Below are 23,914 nucleotides of genomic sequence, written 5' to 3' on the forward strand. Positions count from 1 at the left end.
TTTATGGTACAGGCCCTCTGCCAAAGCAAAACTAAACCAAGGAAAACAAAACCGCAAGTGCTTTACAATTCTCTGACAGACTCTATTGTAAAATAATTTGAACATGCAAAAGCTCTGACTAACCCCTACTGTTCAGGAAGCAATGCATTTCTTTTTTCTGTTTGTTTGGCTTTAGTAATAGCTGGCAGCAATACAAACGTTTGGACTCTTGCTCCTAGCAAGCTGGACATAAATTAGGTGGCAACAGGCAGTGTATTTTTGATCAGTGAAATGTTATATATAATGCTTGACAAAGAGAAGGAGATGAGATACCTTTTATTGGACTAAATAAACCATAATTAAATCACATGCTTTCAAGACCTCAAAGGTCTCTTCAAGTGAAAATAGGGAAGAGAGATTGCTGTTTACATTTAAAAAGTGGCATCAGAACATTAAAAAAAACGAATTAAAAAACATTTTGAATCACTACAATTCTAATGTAAGGAAAAAAAGCTTTGTTGGGGAAAAAACACAAAAAAGGGGTTTTGTGGCTACATAATAAACAATGACAATAACAAAGACAAAATAAATAAATACATTATATTAATAAATTGCAAATAAGCAAAACATTGTGACAATACATACCAAAATATAGACAAGAAATGATAGTAAAAAAATACATAATAACAATAATAATAATAATAATAATAATAATAATAATAATAATAATAATAATAATAATAATAATAATAATACTTAAATGACTTCTTCCTGCATGAACACGGTACATTTTATAACAGTGAGGAGGTTTTGAATTGCATGCAAGCATGTCCAAGTGATGCAAAAATATCCACTATGCTGTGGGATTTGCAAAACAAACCAAATCTACATGTGCATCAGTACTGAATAAAAATAAAAATATGACATCTATACTTTGTGTACTGCCAAGTTATTATCTCAATACCCCAGACCTTTCACCAACCACAATTACCAATTACTCCCCAGCAAATAATGCAGCTCACATCAGCATTAGGAGTAGATACAAGTCACTTACTGCAGTTCATTTTTACAGAGTGTGAATTACAAAGAGAATTATGTCCGGGTTGGTCTGTATAAAAGGATGCATTGGATATTGCAATAAAAAAATTGCAAACCCAGGACAGCAGCAGTGAGATGTGTCTCAAAAGGCCTACCAGTGAGATGTGTCTCAAAAGGCCTACCAGTGAGATGTGTCTCAAAAGGCCTACCAGTGAGATATGTCTCAAAAGGCCTACCAGTGAGATGCGTCTCAAAAGGCCTACCTCCTGTCCAGGCATCCCCCTTGGCCCAGGTAAACCCCTTGCTCCTGGTTTCCCCTAAAATGAAACAAAAAAAGGAAAGTAGATTAAAGCAACAAGAATTTGTATTCTGAAGAAAAAGGTACCACAATGAAAAGGTGTTTGACCTTTAATTACAGTTGCCAACTTTTGATTTTTCCAAAACTGGTTCTGAGCACAAAACCTGAGACTGTTCAGTAATCGTATCCCGCTAAGCAGTAAATGGCAAAATAACGCTGAATACATTTCAGTGTAGTTCTCGAACTTAACGGACCGATCGTAAAAAAAAAAAATTATTTAATAAATAAATAAATAAATAAATAAATAAATAAATAATAATTTGCCCAGTGCAGCATTGAAAGGGCTGGCTCAGTGAGAATGGAAAAACCCAAAAGGCAATGAACAGTGAATAAGCAAGATTCGCAAGAACCAGGCTTTCGCTGTCCGCTCAGTGGTTCTAGTGTGTCCCCACAGTACACGCTACCTAGAAAAAGGAGAAAAGCAAGCACTTTTACTTAATTTGTTTCTGGCAGCATATTGGTTACTGGATTCAGAGCTAGCAAAGGCATGTTTAATTGAAATAGCATCCAGCACTGGTTAGCTTTGAACAGTATACCACAGTATGGTATTTTTTGCAGTTTTCCCATGTTTTTCCATGGTTATACTATCATTTACCATACTTTGAATTGCCATGTTTATAAATATGCTTTACCATACCTCACTATTCTTTACAATGCTCACCTATGCTTTATTTCACTTTGCTATGCTTTCAATATGGGAAACATTTACAATGGAAAGGCCACATTAGTGTGTCAATTAAATGACATATTGAAAGCCAAATCAATATAAAACAGTCCAGATTACTTCTGTTGGAAAACAAAACTACTCCCCCACCCCCCCCCCACCCCCTTCACAAATTTTTAACTAACCTTTGCGCCTTCAGGGCCGTTTTGTCCCGGTGGTCCAATATCTCCTGGAAATCCCTGAACCGAACAATAAAGAAATGACAGAAGGTTATTACTCCTCTCAAAACCTCTGTAAATAACTCTGACAAGCCTGTGAGTGTACAATGAAAAAGGAGCAGATCCAAGTTGTATTTGAATAGTCCTTCAAAGATGCACTGCATTTTTATTTTCATTTAGGCAAATGAATAATAAATAGTAATAAATGAGAAGAGCAGTCAACTCACAATGTAATCCAACCGCAAAGCGAGTCTTACACTTAGGAACTTCAGATCTGGACAGTTTGAATTAACTAACAAATTGTGAATATTCTGCGAAATAAGGAACACACTGAAAGTAAATTGCCAAAAAAATGTCCAAATAAATGTTAGTTTTTATAGTAATTTGGGATATGCATGTATTTAACATAAATCACTATAAAGTGGTTCTTGCTTCCTTGTACCAGATCGCCTGTGTTGCAGTAAAAGCTCCAATAGTCTAGCTGCAAACACACCTTGTGACCTACAGCACATGTATGCAGCAGTTTATCGATAGCGTTGTATTTGAAATATTGGTTTATAAAACAAACCGAAAAACCAAGACACAATAAAAGGGGGACCAGTAATAACGCTAATACATTTAATAAAACATAATGGATTTCAAAGCATTACCACTCTTTTAAACTGAAGCAAGTCATTATTCTACAGTAGTTACTGGTGAAGAAAAAGGCAAGTTACTTGTAAATGGCACCGAGTTACGTTTTTTTTTTTTTTGCAAGCCGATGTGTGTTTGTATATAGCCGATGTAATGACCCAGTTACTTTAATGGGTCCTTACGCTGTGATTCTAGACACTTTAAATAAAAGGTAAACAATGTATAGCTCATGTTTTTTGCATCACAAAGTTTAATGGCGTTGCCTAAAATCTCCTTTACGTACACAAAACATTAATCAACTTTCAAAGGGAATCGGACTTAAACTATAATGGGTTCAACATATTGTACGTCTGTGATCTAATCTCCCTCTTAAGAACATTCCAATGTTTCTCCTACTGTAAAGAGTTTTCAAAGAGAACCATCAGTACTCATTCTGTCTCTATAAGGCAAAAGATTTTAGCCAGGATTTTTCACTCAAGTGATTTATTAAGGCATGGAAAGAAACAAGAAAAAAAAAATACCTTTAACTACTGGGATAAATAGCAGCAAACCTTTAGAGGGGGCTAACGTTTTAAAATTAATCTTACTAGAATTATCATTATCGTTACTGGTCCTCCTTTTTTCTGTTGAACGTCTTTTCGTTTGTTGCTTGTACTTCATACAGCAATTTGGAATGTGCAGCCATTTCAGAGACAACACAATGTATGCTGCTGCTTCCTGGGGGTGGGTTTAGGTCGGCCAGGGTGTCCTCGGCTCACCGCGCACCAGCGACCCCTGTAGACTGGCCGGGCGCCTGCGGGCTTGCCTGCAAGCTGCCCAGAGCTGCGTTGTCCTCCGACGCTGTAGCTCTGGGTTGGCTGCATGGCAGAGTGAAAAAAAGCGGTCAGCTGACGGCACACACTTCGGAGGACAGCGTGTGTTCGTCTTCGCCGCTCCTGAGCCAGCACAGGGGTGGTAGCGGTGAGCTGAGGTTAAAAATGCAATTGGATATATCAAAATTGGGATAAAAACTGGGTAAAATCAATTGGCGACTACTACATTTATAAAAAATAAAAAAAAGATTCTGTGCACAATAAAAGGGGGTGTATAGTGATAACAAGAAGACATAGAAAATTAAATTAAATTAAGGCTATACATATCATGAAATACAATCCCGTTGACCTACATCCATTGTAAGCACATGTAAAAACAGAAGAGTGACATGCAGAGACAGCCATTTACAGTATCCCCAGATTGTGATACTCTCAATAAGAAGAATATCCTATTAGTCACATAACAAAATATAGGGTTCTCATTTAATTGCTTGAAAACCTACATCCTTTGAGTTGAAGCAACCCACAGTGAATGATCAAACTGCTGCTGTGGTCTAATCACTCCGAGTATGTGTGTAAAGCACTACAGAATGCTATTGTGATGCCTTGACTGACAGATTACAGCTATTTTAAAAAAGAAACATTTCATCAGACAGGCTGAGAGAAAGCGCAGCTATGGGGCACCAATCTAGAACGTAAATGAAAAAGAAAAATATAGAGCTTAAGGTTACACTACTGTGAGAGTCCCAAAGGAGTGCGTATGTGTTCTACTTTACGATCCAATAATCAATAGGGGGAGTGATTATCAAAAAGGTCTGGTTTACAAAACAAAAGTGTGTGTGTGTGTTTCAATGTCAAGATCATTGTTGTGTGTTTACTCCTGCTGGAGGTGCAATGGTTTACACAGCAGTTATGTTACAACGGTAGTAAGATAATACATGGGTTAGGTGGGCTTCAGAGTTCTCACGTTACTTCTCACTGAAAATATCTTACACATAAATGAGTCAAATTTGTGCACCCTACACTTCTTAATGAAAATGTGCTTGACCCCCAGACCCTGCCTTACATCACCCTGGTGACCCTCCTCCCCTATTTTATTGCAATTCATGAATAAATACATGAATGAATTTATAATTTTTTTCTCTCTACTATGCCACAGCTTCAATTTCTGTCAAAGTAAATTGTTCTTAACTGTACAGTTCTCTCTATGTTGAAATTGTTAAATTCACGGTTAGGCCATGTTGACAGTAATCTGTACTGTACTGTAAAAGGGTCCTTCACTTATTCACTACCCGCAATATTTAACATTATATTTTATGCAACAAAACAGCTCTGTATGTAAACTTGTTAAAAAACGTCAACATTAATATTATTCTAGCACTCACCTCTGGGCCTGGTGGGCCTGCTAAACCATCTGGACCTCTCTCACCAGGCTTCCCCTGAAACAATAATTGAATACAGAAAAAAACAGCCAACGCACCCAAGGCATGGTGATATCCCATGGTAACACACAACCTTGTGCCAAATTGCTTAATTTCATATTATTAAAACAGAAACAAATATTTTCATTCTTGCCATCATTTCAAACATGTTAAGCCCCCCAACCCAGGTATGTATCATGTTTCAAACATGTTCTACCATGTTTGTTTAATGGTCAATCACGATTAGCCATGGCCAGACCATGCATGGTACAGTATATGGCACCACAGCCACACCATGTTCAACTCATTCAGGTTTCACTGTCATGGCGGTACAAGCATGGTCAACAATATCACCATGATTTAATGAATGGTTAGGAAATAAGAATTTAATTGCTGTTTTTATAATTCATTCCATTTTTATGGGGGTAATTTCTGGATTTAAAATATGTTATCAACATAATCTAATTATTTTCAAATCAATACATTTGTTTGCATCAGTAATAAATTGTACATCATTATTTTTTAAAGCTAATCTATAAATTCTGGTCCCTGGCATACGTTTTGAATGTGAAAAGAATTCTGTTGGCATACATCTGGAATCCAATTGGGATATATAAATTAATCTTGAATTAACATTTAGACCCAGGGTGGCACACACAGGTTGGAAAGAATTCTGTATAAAGCTCCCCTGGGAATTTATTTGATCAAATGACAATTTCACATCACAGTGATTTACAAAGTGATAGAGCAGTGGTTTTCAACTCCCCAAGAACATGACAAAGACATTTATAGTGCCAGGGGTTGTGAGTGCCACCAGTGGAAAGAAACACAGACTAATCATGCAGCACTGTGACCTTTCAACTTGGATCTACAGTATAGCATATAGTACAGGCGGATCAAGCAAAGATTCACATACATTTAGATATATTTGCTTTAGTCTAGTTAGATTGTGAATAGTTTTCTAAAGACTTACCTGTGGGCCAGCTTTTCCCCTCAAACCTGGCATTCCTGGCAATCCGGCAATACCCTAAAATATCACAGGGTAAAACATGTTGAGAAAAACTCCCACATAGTACCACCACATTCAGTATACACATAAATGCATTTACTGTGGTACCAATACCATTAAAGTAACACATGGGGTTAAAATAAAGAACCACTGTCCTACCCAGACATTCTGCATTGGTTGCAAGTGGATAATATTTGGGGAATCTTAACACAAGGTATTATATGAAAATGGTGTCATTCAGGGGTACCAAGTCTATTCTTCTGTCCCAATACAGTTAACATTAACTTGGTGCAATCCACGAACAAGATACAGTTTTGCACACCTTTTCGGGTACATATTAAAAGCTTTGTTATTATGGGGTGCAACTTCAGTCTTTGGGCCCCCAAGCTATTTTTATTGCAATCGAGATCCGCTTTCTCTTGGTTTGAATAGCTGGGCTCTCGTTGACAATCTGAACAGGAAATCCTCTACTTTGAATGGAATGTCTGTCACCCTGCAGAGCTGCATTTAAAGAGTAAGTAACGGGGTTCCGAAAAATATAGCGTTACACGTCCCCATGTGTGTTACAACAGTTTAAATAACGTACCTGTCCATTTTACTTTTCATTGTTAACATCCTCAGTCGCGTAGCTAAGGGGGTGGTTTTAGGAGGTTGAATTGCATAGACCAGGAATGTTGTATGTTAAAGTATTTTTTAATCGACTTCCAATCTCTTAATTAGCTTCAGCATCATTTTCCCTGATTTCATTTATTTTTAAGTAATATGATTTTTAAATCTCTAAAAAGGTATACTATAAGGCAATTACATCCTCCATGTTGGTCCGCATTTATCAGAGTCCTCCAATGCTCTCTGTGCTGGACAAAGAGTGCTTTTGAGGGATCCCATAGGTTCAGCAAGACAACACAGAGCACGTGTTACTTTTCAGGGACTGTAAAAGGTGCGGACCAACATGGAAGGGAGGCCTGCTCTATTGTATTGTATTTCCAAAACAAAATGTATCCGCAACACATATACCAGCATATTAGGGGCTATTCCCATACAAGCTGTGTTAATTGTTCAATACCACACAAAAAACAAAGAGGTTGTCAAATTAAACAAATACCTTGTCACCTTGAAACCCAATCTCTCCAGGTATCCCAGGAAGTCCGACTTCACCCTAACGAAAGAGCAAGAGTTGGGTTAGGGTCTAAAGTTTAGGTCAGCATTAATCACATATACGTCATCATATCAATAATGGTATTGCATAGCTATTGAGCCACTCATGGGTCACAGCCAATCCTGGTATAGCTCGCACTGCAGTCAAAAATCCCTCCTATAAATGGGTTTATAGCTTTCCTAATCACACACATCCCCTTTGAGCAGATCGTGACCAGAAGATCACTAATCCCTCCCTGACAGAACAGCTATACAAGATTTATTAAACTGGACTTAATATGTAACCAAATTAGGAAAAGCGCATTTCAAATATAACCCAATATAATGCACATTTATATGAAAATATCATTAGTCCCAGGGCCAATGAACCCAATTTAATACTGCAGTGGATCCCTTACTCTTACTCCATTTAACAAATTACAGAAACCTCAAAGCTAATCTCACTGGCCAAAGTGGTCTTTGCTTAGGTATAACAAAAAGAGATGTATAAAAGCAGGGACTACTGAATCATGGTCAGTACTGTAATGAAGTGCTGGATTGTACTTGTTATTAGTCATAACAGGTGACTGGACTGATGAGGTAAGAGAATAAGCTGAAGAACCCCAATGTTAAAGCAATGTAGAGGGGGGTTCAGCCCTGGGATACAAATAACTGATCAGATTGCATGCTTAAGAAAACACAGTGCAATAAGGGAATATTCAGATCACCTTATCACCTTTCAGTCCTGGTTCTCCTGGGTTTCCGGTCACCCCCTGAAAAATACCCAGTCAGAAATGAATACAAATCAACACTGATTATACACCCTATGTGGAAAAACAATTCGTATTGCAATTCCTAATGTATATGGACTACCACAATGCATTTCCAGCCTCCTGTTACCCATGATCGCAGTCTTTGAATCTTGTTACTCTTCATTTGGTGGGTTCTTTGCTACTATATTTTTCCACCCTGAGCAGCGCCAAGTAATTTAAAAGACTTTAAATTTAAAGTTTTATCCCATAAAGAAGCTGTGTATATTGCATAATAGGATAACTAATTACCCTGTTATGCATAAAATTAACTTTCATTGCCTATCCATGAGATCAACGGTGGGATATTGGTACCACAGTGGTAACATTATCATATTGATGATCTAATATACGTTGCTTATCCACAGCAGTGCCATGGTACCACATCAGTATCAGTGTGCTGCTGTATCAGGACCACTGGGCAACAGTAGTTACCCCTTGTGTTTTTATTTCAGGCAATAGCATGATCCTAATGGGCTGAATAATTCACAGGTATTATAAAGGTAGTTCATTTTTTATATAACTACATTTTCTGCATAAGACAGCTTATTATGCAAAATAAGAAGCTTTTTATGATCAACTTCATTAATCAAGAACAGATTTTTTATATAAATAATCTCCAAAGTAGTACCATTCAACATACTTACTGCACAGACTGTTCTCAGTGACACCAGTGACTGGTTTCACAAACCCCAATTAGCACTAATCTTGGGCTACCTTGAGCTGTTTATTTTGGTAAGGTAGTCCATGATTAGTACGTAGTCTGTGAAACCAGTCGTGAAAGTCTTCATTCTACAGCTGAATACATCTAATAATTTCTATAGCAATGAGCAGTATACACAACAAGTAAGTCAATTAACGATGCCTATAGCTCAAGTTTTTATCATAAAAAAAATTAGTTTTAGTGGAATTTTCTGAAAAAATCAAACAGGTGTTTTATCTTTAAATAGACTAGCTCTTTAAAAACAGAAAAAAAACAGTTTAATGAATTACCTTAAATCCTTGCGGTCCTGGAATCCCCATTTCCCCAGCAGTGCCCATATCACCCTGGCAGCACGAAAAACAAAAACAGAAGCCTTGATTAAACAGGGAATCAGAACAGGAAGAGCAGCTGTTAAAGAAGAGAATGGAAATCAGTATAGACTGGGGGGAGTCCAGTGATGTCACAATGACGCAGGTCAATCAGCACTTCAAATGAAGACCTGTGATGTCATGCTTCCACTTTTTCTGTAGGCTTCTTGGCTCTCCCTGTTTCCATCCAAAACCATATTGGGCATTACAATAGCTCTTACTATAGTAAACTATAATATTTCATGAGCGTGCTTACAAACTAATTAAAGGTTTAGTTACATGTCAAAAAAGAGTAAATAGATACACTTGTGTACACATACCATTAGACAATTCCATATGTATCTTGAGTATATTTATATTGGGAGTTTCCTACTCAAATATTTTCTAAAGTCATAATAATACAGCTATGTTATAAATGTTTTGAATACTACTGAAATACTTGTAATTTTCATACCATTACATTTTTTGCATATCAGCTGTTTATGAACACTTAACTTCAATAAAGGGGTTAAATATGTACTAATGCCATGCATAATAAAGTGTGACCCACATCAGCAACACAACTGAGCATGTCATTGTTAGCAGCTACACCGATACAGGTTTCTGATCCCAACAGATACACATTTTAAAAAGCCTTATTTCTGAACATGAATGGTAACATTCTTCTGTTGCCAATGCTCAGAAAACCAAATCTGGGAGATAGTATTGCTAGGTAATCTTGTTTTAATTGCTTGAGCTGCCATGAAGGAGATATGCAATAGCCAAAGAAAAATGAAAACCTTCATCTGCAATTTAATTAGGTCACTGCTATAATTCTGCCTGATACCAGACGACTTAACAGGACAACATTTGCCAAGAAAAGCTGTGGTCACTTGCCAGAATCTAGTGGACTGTGATGATAACGTACCATTGGGAAGAACAAAATAAACAATATAAGACTTGGCTTATCTACAGACATGATCCCCAAAACAGCTGAAATTAAAGCTATTATTATCATCATCATCATTATCATCATTACTATTAATAAGTAGTAGTATTTTATATTTTTAAGTGTTTCTGTATCTGCCATTTGTATTACACCATAGAACACCCCAGTGTCCACTAACAGCAGTAAAACCAGATGGTGTTACTTTTTGTTATGTATTGTTGCTATCTAGAAAAAACAAGGTCACATCGCTGCAATTTCCTAATAATTGCATCTGGAATCTCGGCTGTCCAAGTGAATATTTGCTGTGGCAACGTAGATGCCTTAGGATTTCTGTGGAACTTCATCCTTATCTTTGGGTGAATAATTGAGTTTACATAATGTAATTAGTTTCCTATGAAGGAATCTTGTAGTTAAACGAGGCATGCCGGGTAGCTCTGGCATGCAACTAAATTTAAAATGCTTAAGATTTTGCACAGCGCACAGTGCCCCCACTACAGAATGCTGTAACAGCAGTTTGTTTGAATAGAATTGTAATTTGGAATACAATTTGCCACCCTGTGGCCAAATGTTGCAACTGCATAATCTTAGACACCCTGTACATCATCCATCTCTCCGTGTATTGTTTACACAGTTGGTCCCTCTATCGGGGTGGCTCGGGAGATGTAAAAATATCCAGAATAAGCAGCTATCCCAATTAAACGAGAGGTATTTGTGAGGACACTTATATTCATAATTTACAACATGTTTAAGAGAGGAGAAGTAGTTTTACTTTTTTTTTTTTCCCCCCCCAAGGAGAAGAAACAGAATGAAATCACATCACATTATGAATACATCTTAAATATATAATTTGTTTTTTATTTCTAATTTAAATGAAAAATAATGAAATAACATCTTAAAACTCACAAGGCGAGACACCCGAGATGTTGACACGCCAACTTTCTTTGCCACAGCAGCCTGAGAAACCACAGGAGACTCCAGCTCCTTCAAGAGTTTAACATGGTTTACGCAAGTCACAGTGTAATCACATACTCGCGTAAATCACTGCACTGCGCTACGCAAACCTGTCTTGCTCTGAAGTGATCTTCGTTCATCATTTGAAAATACCGTATACCAACTACACGAAGTAACATCCCAATTAAACAACATAAATAGTATTGAGAAGAGCCGTCTCCCAGAGTTCTGTCCCATTTAAGCAGAAATCCTGATTATCAGTATCTTGATTAGGTGCCGCACACTGTACAACTTAAGAAAGAGGACACATTTTATGCGGCAATGTTTGATGCTTAAATTGAACTTTTAAGTAATCTCAATACCGTCTTGTCTTATTTTTTTAACCATAAATCTTGATAGGTGATGGAAGAACAGACTTGATTTCGAGACTGTATTACAGTGTCTATTCTTTCATCGTGAGTGAAAGTTTCCTTTCCTGTCTCACTCCTTCCTTTCAGTGAGGATTTATTAAAAGCTAAATTGCTGTAAACACAGGTTCCTAACATCCCTATGGACAGATCAGCATGCTAAATGTGTACGGCAGTGTTTTAGCTGGGGTATTTTAAAGGCTGGGAGCGACAGTTTAGAGGGAAAAAGAAATATCTGTGCGGCCTGCTTCCTCAGTCACTGCACAGTTAGGCTATGGAATCTCTGGGCTCAATTCCTCACAACAGCTTCCAATTCTGTAATTCAGTGTTCCACATTTAAGACATGTCCATACATTCAAAGGCCTTGTAGGTGTTCATATAAGACTTGCTGTTGGGAAGACATGATACAAACATGGGGAAGTTAGACGCTCTGAGATATCTGCTTTTAATATAAAAAAGTGAAGCACTAGAAAGTGCACCACTGATCCCTTGTTTTAGAGCTCTGTGACCCTGCAGTCTTGACTCTGCTGTAGACAAGCAGAGTAATCTCTAATGAGTGTTTTGTTACTCATCTACAGCTATGGCCAGCAGTTTTGCATCACCCTGTATAGAGAATGTCCTAATCTTGCTTCATAAAGTTGAATGAAACCTGCTGAATAATGCTGCGTTGACATATTGCATTGCATACCGCTTTGTAGTTTTCCATATACTTAACGAAAAACTGACATTGAAAAATTTGACATTTCGAAATCCAACATGAAATACTGTATTACTATTATGGCTTCTGGTACTTTTGCAAAATAATTTTGTAGTTTCTTTGATTACATGATGTTAAATAAAAATGAATCATATGTAAGGCAGCAGTGTGGAGTAGTGGTTAGGGCTCTGGACTCTTGACCGGAGGGTTGTGGGTTCAATCCCCAGTGGGGGACACTGCTGTTGTACCCTTGAGCAAGGTACTTTACCTAGATTGCTCCAGTAAAAACCTAACTGTATAAATGGGTAATTGTATGTAAAATAATGTGAAATAATGTATAATGTGATATCTTGTAACAATTGTAAGTCGCCCTGGATAAGGGCGTCTGCTAAGAAATAAATAATAATAATAATAATATCATCTCCTACAATTCTAGGTGATGCAAAACTTTTGGCCATAGTTGTAGGTGTCTCAGGAAACATAAAACTTTGACAAAAGTACATTTTTTATTTCAATTATATATTCTCACATGGCCATTAAACACCTGTTGTTAAATAAATAAATAAATAAATATATAAATAAAATTAAATTCACTGGAGATAGCAATATTGCTATTTCATAGCTATATATACACACACATACAAAGAATTCCGTTTTTTAGTTAACAAAATATTGTTTACCATTCTTAAGATAAAAGCAGCTTTTCTGTTTTGAAACACCCAGTGACTTTTTTTTAATTGTCTTTTGGCTTCTTAATCAATAATTAGTGGTATTTTGGTGTGCTATAATAGTGTATGGGTACAGATAAACTTGTACAACATAAATTGAAAGTCACTATGTGGTGGTAAAGTAGTCTTTAAAGGCTTTGCAGCTCTCAGAAAGCGTTTTTTAGGGCTTGAAGATCAGAACCTGCGCCGGAGCCCACTCACGTCTTGGGGTTTTCCTTTTAATCCACAAATCCGATCATAAAAGTATGACCGCAGCAGATGTTTCTGTTTTCAAAGCTCTCACTGGCTAACACTATGTTAATATGGAGTTAAGCACTCAAACAAACAGTCAGGCCCCTCATTTTATATATCCACATACATTATCATTCAATATAATATTAAATTTTAATAAAACGCCACCTTTAAACCACATAAAACCCATTGTTGCTAAATGTATTGGCTGGCCTTATTCAATACAGAAAAACACACTTAAAATACAAGCAGTCCACTGAAATTTGTCAATTATAATAACTATACTGAGCATCAAAAGAAACGTACCACTTATATTTAAGCATCAAAAGAAACCTCACTTATATTTGGATAAAATTCACTAGATGTGATCGAAAAATGACAAAATCAGTTTTAGAGCAGGTGCTGTGACTTTTTATTCTGCTGATTAACAATTGACATCACGAAGAAGCTGCAAAATGATCTGTCGATCTTGGGCAGGTGTTGTGACTCTTGCTCTCCCAGTTTGTGGCCTGTCATTGACAGAGTGTGTCTGGTTATACCGTCTCACCAGGTTTGAAATTGCTGGCTTTGAGTACCCAAGACGGCGAGTCACAGTACGCTGCCCTAGTCCAGCCTCCATCATGCTGATTGCACAAAGGCGCTGCTCTCTTGACAGACGTGGCATTTTTTTTTCTGTGATTTTCTTTATTGCTTTTATTCAAGCTTGCAATTCAACAGCTGAAACCACTCCATATCCAGTGTCCAATCAACTGTCTCACTAATTAGGTGATTAAGTCCATATGCTTCAGTCATAGTCACTCAAGCGTGTCATGGTCAAGCATGAATGATCGAGTGATTAAAAAGAAACCAAAAACATTTCGTCAATGTCCATCATTTATATACCTTATTTTTTTTTCAAAAATAAATGTGTTATAATAGTGATACATTTCTTTTGATGCTAGGTATATATTAAAAGCCAAAAGGTTAAGGTCTTTCTTAATAATGGCAATTGAAAGTTTAATAAATCCATTGATGAACTCCAGGGGTGAAGCAGTTAACAGATATGTGTATACTTACAATGAGTCCACAAACTCCAGAAGGACCCGGGGCTCCCAATTCTCCCTAAAAGGAAATAAAGTTTTGGAGGTTATTGGCTCTTTTCTAAACAAATACGGTTCTGAAAAGTGACTCAGTGTTCAGAGAAGCTAGCTGGGAGGGGGCTAGGGGGGAGTGGGGAGGGGAAGACCTCACTGCTGTCCCTTGATAGCTTGTGCAATCTGCAGTTCCCATCTCGAGAAAGCTTGCTAATGAAAGGAGGCCTGGTTTTAGACAGAGAGTCACTTGTTGTCCTGCTCCACTAGCCCACAGTTATGTGTGAGGCCGACTTCCTCCCATACCAGCGGCCTGGATAAAAGAAACAGTGTGGAGAGATAGCTGTTACAGCCATGCAGCGGCTACCGGTGATTTCAGGTGCAGGTTTGCAGGTTTGAAGGAAGCAGCTTTGTTACGAATCAAACAGCAAGTCTCTAAGCATACTTCAATCATAACGTTTCTGAAATAAAAGTCCAGTAACTGTATCATTTTTACAACGCTGAAAAAAGGGGGGGGAGGGGGGTTTGGAGAAATGTTTACCGGACCGAGAATGTTTAAAAAAAAAAAAAAAGGTGTTAAAAGGCTGCAAAACAAAAAGGTGGTATTTAAAGAATAAAATATGTTTCCCTCTTCCCTTCCTCTTCTTATGCTTTACACAGTCACTTTACTGTGGGGCATCAAAGGTCGAGTTCATGATGATAATTGTATTTATGTTGCCGATTCCAATGAAAGTGTTGTAAATTAGACAGTTTCTGTTGCTATTAATATAAGACTGAAAGCCTGATTATCTGATTAATCAAGTACTAACTTAAGAGGTGCAACCATTGCTTGTATCCTGGCTCCACCACAGACATACCATGCATCCCATTCCATTACAAGACTGCCCTGTGCCTCAGCTCAGCTGTAGAACTGGATAGGAAGTACAAGCACGCAGAATGAATTAACTGCCCCTTAGCTGGGCGATCCTTGGTGAGTTAGTAAAATAAACCAACCAGTCAGGTACCTGTTGAAAACGCATCCAATGCATGCAATACTATGCAGTGTAAGTTTGTAAAAAAATTAGATAACTGGTATCATTGATCACTTCATTCTTCAGCAGAATTTTTATGCAAGATAAATTACATTCAGATCACTTGACAGATGCAAGGACTACTGTCTGACCAACAATCTATTGGAAACAGGCAGTAGAGCACATCCAAAGATCCAAAAATCACATCTTTTAATGCAGATGGATTCAATTTTCAATAATTCAATGGTAAGCAGTTCAAATTAATGCTGGCTTTGCATCGCTGATATATAATCCATACAGACTTGCTTCTTTAGAGCAAGAAAGTCTTCAGTTTAAAAGCAAAGGGATCTAAACGCCTTGTTACTATGAGCAGATTGGACTTGTTAAAGGCAGAAACACAGAAAGGTTTGTGGTCCAGTGTTTGGCAGACAGCAACGAGATTAAAGCAATCTTAAAATAGGCCTGGAAAATAAACAAGGGAGCATATTTTAACTGCTGTTAAACGAATCTTAATTCTTGGCTCAAGTGTTTACAGTTAAAAAAAGCATTAAGCTCAAACCAAACACAGTTTGCATTATATATACAAATACAAGCATTATAAAGAATGAAAGATTCCATTCTGCTGCTAGTTAATTGTAGCTGATTAATAGTACCTATACATGTTAAGCTTTTTGTAATGGTTACTACAAACCACAGAAATGTGTAGTATGTCTGCACTTACAGAGCTATAAATGTATTTCTTAGAGCTATAAACATGTCTTATATGTTTCATGTTAATTTAGAGTTATTATTTATAAAAACAATAATCATGTCACAGAATAATTTCTAAAGCAACCACTTTGTGTTACAGCCTCCAGCACCCCCCATGTGGGTGTTGGAACGGGTTTTGACTCTAAACACAATAGAACAGAACAGAACAGAAAAGAACTGCATTTCAGTGCAATAGGTTTGAAATGCTCTGACTTACTGGGTTTCCGTCTGGGCCTGGTGGTCCTCTTTCTCCGAAGTCACCTGGAAATCCCTAAACAAACAAATATGATGTCACCTATCATTTTCATACAGTACATTACGAGGAGATTTCAACATTACACATGATTTGGTGCAAATAAAACACTTGCTAATAGGTGACTCCATGTTTTGTTTGGCTGTGGCGTTTGTCAGTAAAAGTGTACCTTTCAAACTGAAATGGTACTAAAACCAATGCCAAGGAACACATTTACTATAATGGTATTTAAACAAGTGCATATCTGTCGTGAAGATAATGACCCACATTCATAAACATTGTCAACTTAACTATTCCATTTGCCACGGTGTTCAGCAAATCAGCACCTTCAATAGGAGTCTTATTTCCATCCCTGAATCAATCATTTCCAGTTCTAAACACATCGTTCTCCAATAAAATGAATTGTACTACTTCCTTGAGGCCACACTGTAATGTAATATAACAAGCATATAGGAAAAGGAAATTCTACTTTTGATGAATGGTCGTGTATAGCATATGACATTTCAAAGAAACTTAATAATAGCACATTGATACTTTAATCTGAAAACATGTTTACTCAGTCCAAAAATGTGGTCCTACTTCTACAGGCAAACATTAGATGTAATTAAGACTAATGATTTTTAGTTTTTTTAAACCAGGTGTGTCTGAGTAAGTTTGAACTGATTAGCCAATTTAAAAAAGATTAAAGATTCTGAGCCTAGACAGCAATTTGTACTGTGCCAATCCCTTTTCAAATAATTTCTAATAAGGTAACCTCACAGTGAATTACAAAGGAATTAATTCACAGCATTGAGAAGCAACACTGTACAAATCAAAGTCATGTACTTCAATTATCGCCAAAGAGAAAGCAAACAATTCTCAGCAGCAGCCCCTTCGATTTAACTTCCAATTACTTTAGACATTCATATACCATTAACATGGAGGCCATTCTTGCAAGAAAAACATACAATAGCAGTATACAACCATAACCCCTTCCAAACAGCAGTAGCAAGCCTATCTAGTTCATTTTCAAAGAGGAAGGAATCGTGTGTTTGTGGCTAAAACTACCTTTAGCAAATTTAAAGTACCAGAGAAAAATATGGAAGAATGTAGTTTACAGACATAAGGAGGCATTTTAGCTGTAGATATAAATGTGTTTAACATACAGTAGAGGAACACAAGCATGCATTCTACATGCATCTAAAACAGTATTAAGCCACATTTCACAACACAATGGACTCTGTTTATCAAGACGGGGTCTTGTTTACTCAAGAGTGCAAAAAAATAAATATATATATGAATGGAAAACACAACAAGCAATGTTGAAAACTAGTAAGAAAATACCTTCAGCGGCCTTAAACCAAACTGATTTGGTTTGCCAGTTTTATTTTCAGTAAAAGAGCTTTGATAGATACACACTGCAGTGTAGAGGGTGGAAAAGTCACAAACACACACACGTCTTTCATATTAGCAAGTAAACCCACTATTACAATAAAAAAGTCTCAAACCACAAATGCACTGTAAAATACTTTCAAATGTGTGAAACATGCTAGATTTTTATTCTGTTCAGACCAGCGGGAAATGCCGAAGCTGAGCCCGGTGGTATTATCCAGGAACACTAGATATTTGCTGACACAGACTTTTCCACATGCATCATTCCGGTCTTACTGTGCTTTATGACCAAATGTTACAAGAACAGAGTACAAGGCCTGCAGAAATTATTCTGGGGAAATCGCTAGCTCAGTAGCACTCTCGCCTGGGCCAAAACCAGCACTGTGCTCAGGTGTCAGCGTTTTACAATTAGATGTAATAATTGCAACAGTTCTTATTTTTAGACCCATATATCAGAAATCAAGTAGATAAAATAAGCTAAACATTTATTTAAAAGATAAAACTCAAATCGAAACAAGCAAATAAAGGGTACCGGTGGCCTTCACATCTTTTTTTGCAAACAGAAGCACTTCTGTTTCAAAACCTCAGTCTCATTCGCTCTTAAGCAGCTGCAATAGGACAGTGAGACGAGCTGATTCTGGACCGAACCATTCAAAATACGAGAAGGGGGAGTGGGGGAGTGTTATGCATAGAATTAATAATAATAATGACGAGCTCAACAGCTTTCAGTAAAGTTAAAGGGCTTCTTTGGCATCCTGATCAAGCTGTATCCGCAGGAATAAACGTAAAAATACACCTCCTTCAAATTCCGCAATAAAAAATTGCGCCTTTTGAAAACCATAGTACTTCTAATTACTGCCGCCCTTGAATAAGCGCCGCTGCAGATGTTTTTAGCAATTTAAAATAAACGCTATAGTTAATTCAAATTAATATGGTATATACAGCTACTGTATGGCCAAAATTTCTGCATCACCTAGAACTGTAGGACCGAGACATAAAACTACAAAATGATAAAACAAAGTCCACCGGAAGCCTTAATTGTAGGACAGTACCGGTATTTCATGTTAGATTTCAAAATGTCGCATTTTTCAATTTGTCAGTTTTTCGTTAAGTATATGGAAAACTTCAAAGCGGTATCTAATTCAATATGTTAACATAACATTATACAGCAGGTTTCATTCGACTTTATGAAGCAAAATTAGTTAATTCTTCAGGGTGTACTATATTAACACCTATCTATTATACCAACACAACCATGAGCAACATTTGGTTACATGCTAGTAAATAGTTAACAGTAAATAAACAAAAAAAGACAAGTTGATGTGTCTGTCTCTTATGGTATGCCTTATCAGCGGATATGTTTCTTATTGTCTGATTGATTCTTTGCAATGGAACAGGGTTGAACTTGACATGAATTTGCGTAGGCAAAATGTAGGACAAGATTAACAAACAAAAAAAAAACAAAAAAAAACGTGCAGACGATGTATTGCTCGAACTACATAACCAGATACCCAAAGAAAATAAACATACACCACCTGGAAGCAATAGCTGAGATGTTTATAGAATTGAGATCAGTAGCTGGCAACTAAAATTGGCCAATGGACCACAGTTTTGCTTTAAGGTTGCTGGAAGGGAACATTTGACTACTTGAGCTGTATATTTTTCTTCCAATCTGGGCATTAATAATATTCGCTAGAGGAAAGCTTGCTTGCGCACAGACCCTCAGCTCAGATGCTTTGTAATACTGGTGAGCAACTGATGACAAGTGGGGCCAGATTTTCTTTGAAAGAACAATACTGTCAGCACTGGGACACTTTCCCAGGGTCTTATAAAATGTCTGGCTCCCAAAACTTTCCTTGAGATCATAAGCAGCCAATGAAACAGCAAACAGGTTACAATACCAACAGGAACTCTTGTGCTTACTTACAATACTCCAGCAAATGAAACTATTACAGCCCAGAAAGCTCTCTCTCACACCCACAGATAAGCTGAATGCACAGTCTGGAATCTCCCGTGGACCCAGTCACCACCCTGACCAACAGAAATGCAAGTTCCCTTCTTGCTGTGCGTATTCTTCGTTTTCTTAGCTGCTGTTTTACAACCATCACAGCTTTCCAAAGTGTGCAAACGGGAAATGGGTTGTCATTGTTGTGGGTAATGTAGGTTTGTTTTCTGTGTTTATGAACTGGGCAGCCTCTGCCATGTAAAAGAACAGTCTGGGATAAGGGACACTGATGAGACAACAGAAACTCTGTAGCAGAATAAAAGGATCTTAAGCAAAGTGACTGTTAAATATTAGACTGCAATGGTATTGAGACACCCTCAAACTATAATTACATTTAAAACAGACAGGAAACAATGCTTGAATTCCAATTGTAATTCGTTACTCAATATAAGGGTGTAATAGCTGGCATGTTTTATTGAAGGCTTGGCTATAAAAAAGTAGTTTGAAAAATCTTGCCACTTCAATATTTTAATAAACATAATTGTGTATTGTAACTGTTGCACACATTACCTCATTCTGACACACGTTTCTCTGGCATTTTTCAAATTGGACTATTGCCTGAATGTAGCTAGATCAATGCCTGGTTGACTGCATCTTCCTGGGGTGTTTATGAACATGTGGAAGACTACGGCCAAGCAGAAAAACTGTGTTAGAATTGAAGTTAATTGGTAGTGTACAGCTAAAAACAGAATCACATGCAAAGAGGTGGTCTGTGCTTCTACAGATCTGAATGCGTATGGAGACTGAACAATTTGCTCAGCTGGCTGCCATTATCAAACAAACGGGTATCCCTGAAGTATCCAGCACGGGGCCCCTGGGGTTCACCAAGCATCCTCCTTGGCAGCTGGCCCAGGTTGCCTTCAACTTTGAAGACTACTGCAGGGGTTTTCCATCCCAAGACCCAGCAGCAATGACTAAGGACATTGTGAGAGCTTAACGGGGAGAATCGGAGCTCGCTGCTGCCAACAGTGTGCCTTTACTGAACAAGCATATCTACCAGTGACCATATTCATGATGATGATGGGAATCCAATCTTTGGCACCACGATATTGATTTTAAACCCAAAAAACCAGATGATTAATTATACCATTAACTTTTCAATAATTCTGTCAACTCAACCTAGGAGATCAATCAAAACTGTAATGAGGGACCTGGAATATAGTAGAGTATGCACTAGTACAGAAAGTATTACACATTAAAGTAATGGAATGAATTACAATTTCATTTTTGTACTACAGGTTGCCTTTCTGTGAACTGCTTTAGCAAAAGTACAGTGCTTTATATTGTGATAATCCCTTGGCGTCACTTATCTTTGTAATGTCATGGCCTTAGTGATTATAGTACCTAATGTGTACTATCCTGGCCAGGAAATTACAAAATATAAAAAGAGAGGACTGGGGAGTTAAAAGCTATTTAAAGTGTATTAGCTGTTTCTGTCAATTATGTAATGGCCCTTATTCTGAAATTATAATATATATATATACATATATACATACACACACACATATACACACACACACACACACATACACACATATTATATATATATATATATATATATATATATATATATATATATATATATATATATATATATATATATATATATATATATATATATATATTAGATGCCTAGACTGCTTTACCTTGGCATTGTTGCTGTTAATATGAGTTAGTAATATACTGGAGTCAAATGCTAAAAAGAACAGCTGCATATCTTAACAAGAAAGTGTATTAATTTAATGCCAACCAATTATAGTTGGTGCCAGTGTTGATAAACATAAAGCAGGCTCCAATGTTCATATGAAACGGCTCTCATGAGCAGTTCACACTACTCAGCGGTGCAACACAGCCATTCCTTATAAGGTAACACACACGCAAACCACCAGAACAATCCCGCGGGACTACCAGTTTATGCTCTCAAACATCCACACAGTATCGGCTTGTGGTCATGTCAGGATAACCTTGCCCTTCAGCACTGAAAAATAAAAGTGAATTCAAATATTAAATATCATGAAAAGGCAAGGAGACTAGTGTAAACAGAATGAGTGAAATGGGCAAGATTTGTCCAAAAACTACATTTGGTTTAGCCACCAAAGTTGAATTACCATCTGTAGCAAGTCTGTTAAATCACAGCCATTTCCACTATTTGTCTGGTCTCCAAGCGTCTCTTTCCCCTCCGAACTGTTGTTGAGAGACAGTAATTAGCATTGCGGTCTACAGAAATCAGTGGAAATTACCCCACGAGGCAAGGTCGTTAACCGTTTCCTGTTATTACAACCAGAGGGTACAAAGACAGAGTGTAGTTCTATTAAATACACATCAATCCTCTCTGCGTTGTATTTCAGAATTAGAAGGTTGGGATATTTTGGGCCCTATGAAGAGAATGGATTTTACATAAAAACTGTTAAGAAACAACACTTGCTCCTGTTAAGTTTTTGCTGGCTTGTTTACATATTGATTTGATGCTTATTGCGAAACATTGCACACAAGCAGATTCTTGTTGGGGAGATCTAGCACTGAGGCTAACACATTTATAAACGGTTACAAACATATACTGTACAACACTGCTTTAACACATACTGGATGTGAAAAAAACCCCACAGAGAAATCCAAACCAGGGACCATTTCGCACAAGGAAAACGTTTTAAACAAAACAACAACAGATTGCTCCTAGTCACCAGATACAGTAATATACTAAAATAACTGTTCAAAATTCATTGTCTTTCTGGAGACCGTGGAGTAATAAATGTAATTTATAAAACTAAAATTAAAAACAAATGTGTTAGAAAAAAGCCAGCGATTATTCTTAAATTCGATCACATCACTAAGGTGTTTACAACACAGCTTAAGGGGCAGTGAAAAACCCAGGCTAGTAATCTTTATATCTGAAGGTTGACTTCTGAGCCACGACATCACTTTCTTCAACAACGCAACGCCATACAAGTGCTAGCCAGATCCACCCGAGTTTAGCTTCCTTAACTTGAGGAGCTGATCACCTGTAACTAAACGTTCAAAATGAAGAGTTAGGGTTTCCGATTCTGTATAGAAGCGGAGGACCAACCAAACAAAGGCCATGCAACTATGCAACTATTGACAGCGGCTCTTTCTAAGTTTGGTGACCTTTTAGGATTCAGTTTCAGGAATTTTGAAGAGGAAATGTGTGGAGACATGATATTTTCATTTGATTTAGTTCTCCTTTATCCCTATGCTCTGAAACCTGCCTATTAATGTTATCACACACAGTAACCTCCCCCACCCCCAATACATGTTGGGAGTACAAAGTAGACTTTGGCAGCAAGACCCAGGGAATTTTGGCTCCTTTCCACCCCGACAAAATGAGTCGCTGTCAGAAAAAAAAAATCTTGCCTTGTCAATTAAATACAGCAGACAGAGAGAGCGAGAGAGAGACCTAAAAAGGAAACTACTGTACTGTGTGTATTATTAACATTTTTATTACAGATAAAAGATAAAATAAACCCCTCTTCTCTCTATTGGCAACAACAGAGCCAAATGCTACATCAAGACGAGTAATTGGAATTAAGGAGATAAATTTTTTTGCCCAAAAGTATTCTTTTAGAGTTTTGAAGTGTTGAGGTATCAAGCCATTAACATGCTAAGCTAACACAGAATAAGTAGTTGTTTCTGGTGTTCTTTCCGAGTTTACCGGTTAAAACCGAAAAACAGAAACTCTACTTCTAGTTACTATACCAGTATTCTCAATACACTCAGGGGTAGATGTACTCAAGTGATGCGCCTGTCACAAGTTGGAAGTCTAGGGTGAAATGTACTAATCAAGCGCAATCCTATTAGCGACTTTTTAGGAAATGCTTTGCGGCAGCAGTTTTTTTTTGTAGTTCAACCTTAAGGGGGTGGAGATTCTCAAATATTATAATCAATCAATCAATCAATATTTATTTTATATAGCACCTTCCATAGTGGACCACCATCACAAAGTGCTTTAACACTAGAAGCCCTGCAGCAGTCATTTTGGTGGTTTTTGGTTTTAAAATGTAATTTTCTCCAGTCGTGTAACACATATGGGGCTGTGCGTTCATGTACCTTTCTGTCCGTATGTATTATTCTCACAAACCATGAAACGCGGGAGTGCAGAAATAAAGAAGATATATTACATTACACCTACAAGCCCTGGGAGCAGTCACATTGACGGCCAAACAGAAAACAATTGCATTTTGATTATACCGAACAGTATTCTACGTTATTATTTTTATTTACCAGTCTGCAATGTGTAATCAGGTTAGTCTCTACTCTATTCTCTGCCTGAGTGAATGACTGACAGTCTATTGTTTTCAATCAGCCTTTTGAAGGCTGGCACCTGCTTGCCAGCTGCGCTGCTTTGGTCAGTC

General features: G+C 37.3%; 1 protein-coding gene across 3 annotated transcripts in view; it reads right to left on the minus strand.

The window, feature by feature from the left end:
- Positions 1–23,914, minus strand: part of LOC117396881 (collagen alpha-1(XXVII) chain B) — a 155,717-nt gene that overhangs the window by 49,413 nt on the left and 82,390 nt on the right. For all 3 annotated transcript variants that reach the window (XM_059005748.1, XM_059005745.1, XM_059005747.1), the window contains 9 exons: positions 16,136–16,189; positions 14,145–14,189; positions 9,069–9,122; positions 7,995–8,039; positions 7,235–7,288; positions 6,097–6,150; positions 5,088–5,141; positions 2,225–2,278; positions 1,281–1,334 (listed from right to left, as the gene is read on the minus strand). In XM_059005748.1, coding sequence (XP_058861731.1) covers positions 1,281–1,334; positions 2,225–2,278; positions 5,088–5,141; positions 6,097–6,150; positions 7,235–7,288; positions 7,995–8,039; positions 9,069–9,122; positions 14,145–14,189; positions 16,136–16,189 — 468 coding nt within the window. The remainder of the gene's footprint in view (positions 1–1,280; positions 1,335–2,224; positions 2,279–5,087; positions 5,142–6,096; positions 6,151–7,234; positions 7,289–7,994; positions 8,040–9,068; positions 9,123–14,144; positions 14,190–16,135; positions 16,190–23,914) is intronic.

The sequence above is a fragment of the Acipenser ruthenus genome, chromosome 31 (genome assembly GCF_902713425.1).
Source record: "Acipenser ruthenus chromosome 31, fAciRut3.2 maternal haplotype, whole genome shotgun sequence".
NCBI lineage: Eukaryota > Metazoa > Chordata > Actinopteri > Acipenseriformes > Acipenseridae > Acipenser > Acipenser ruthenus.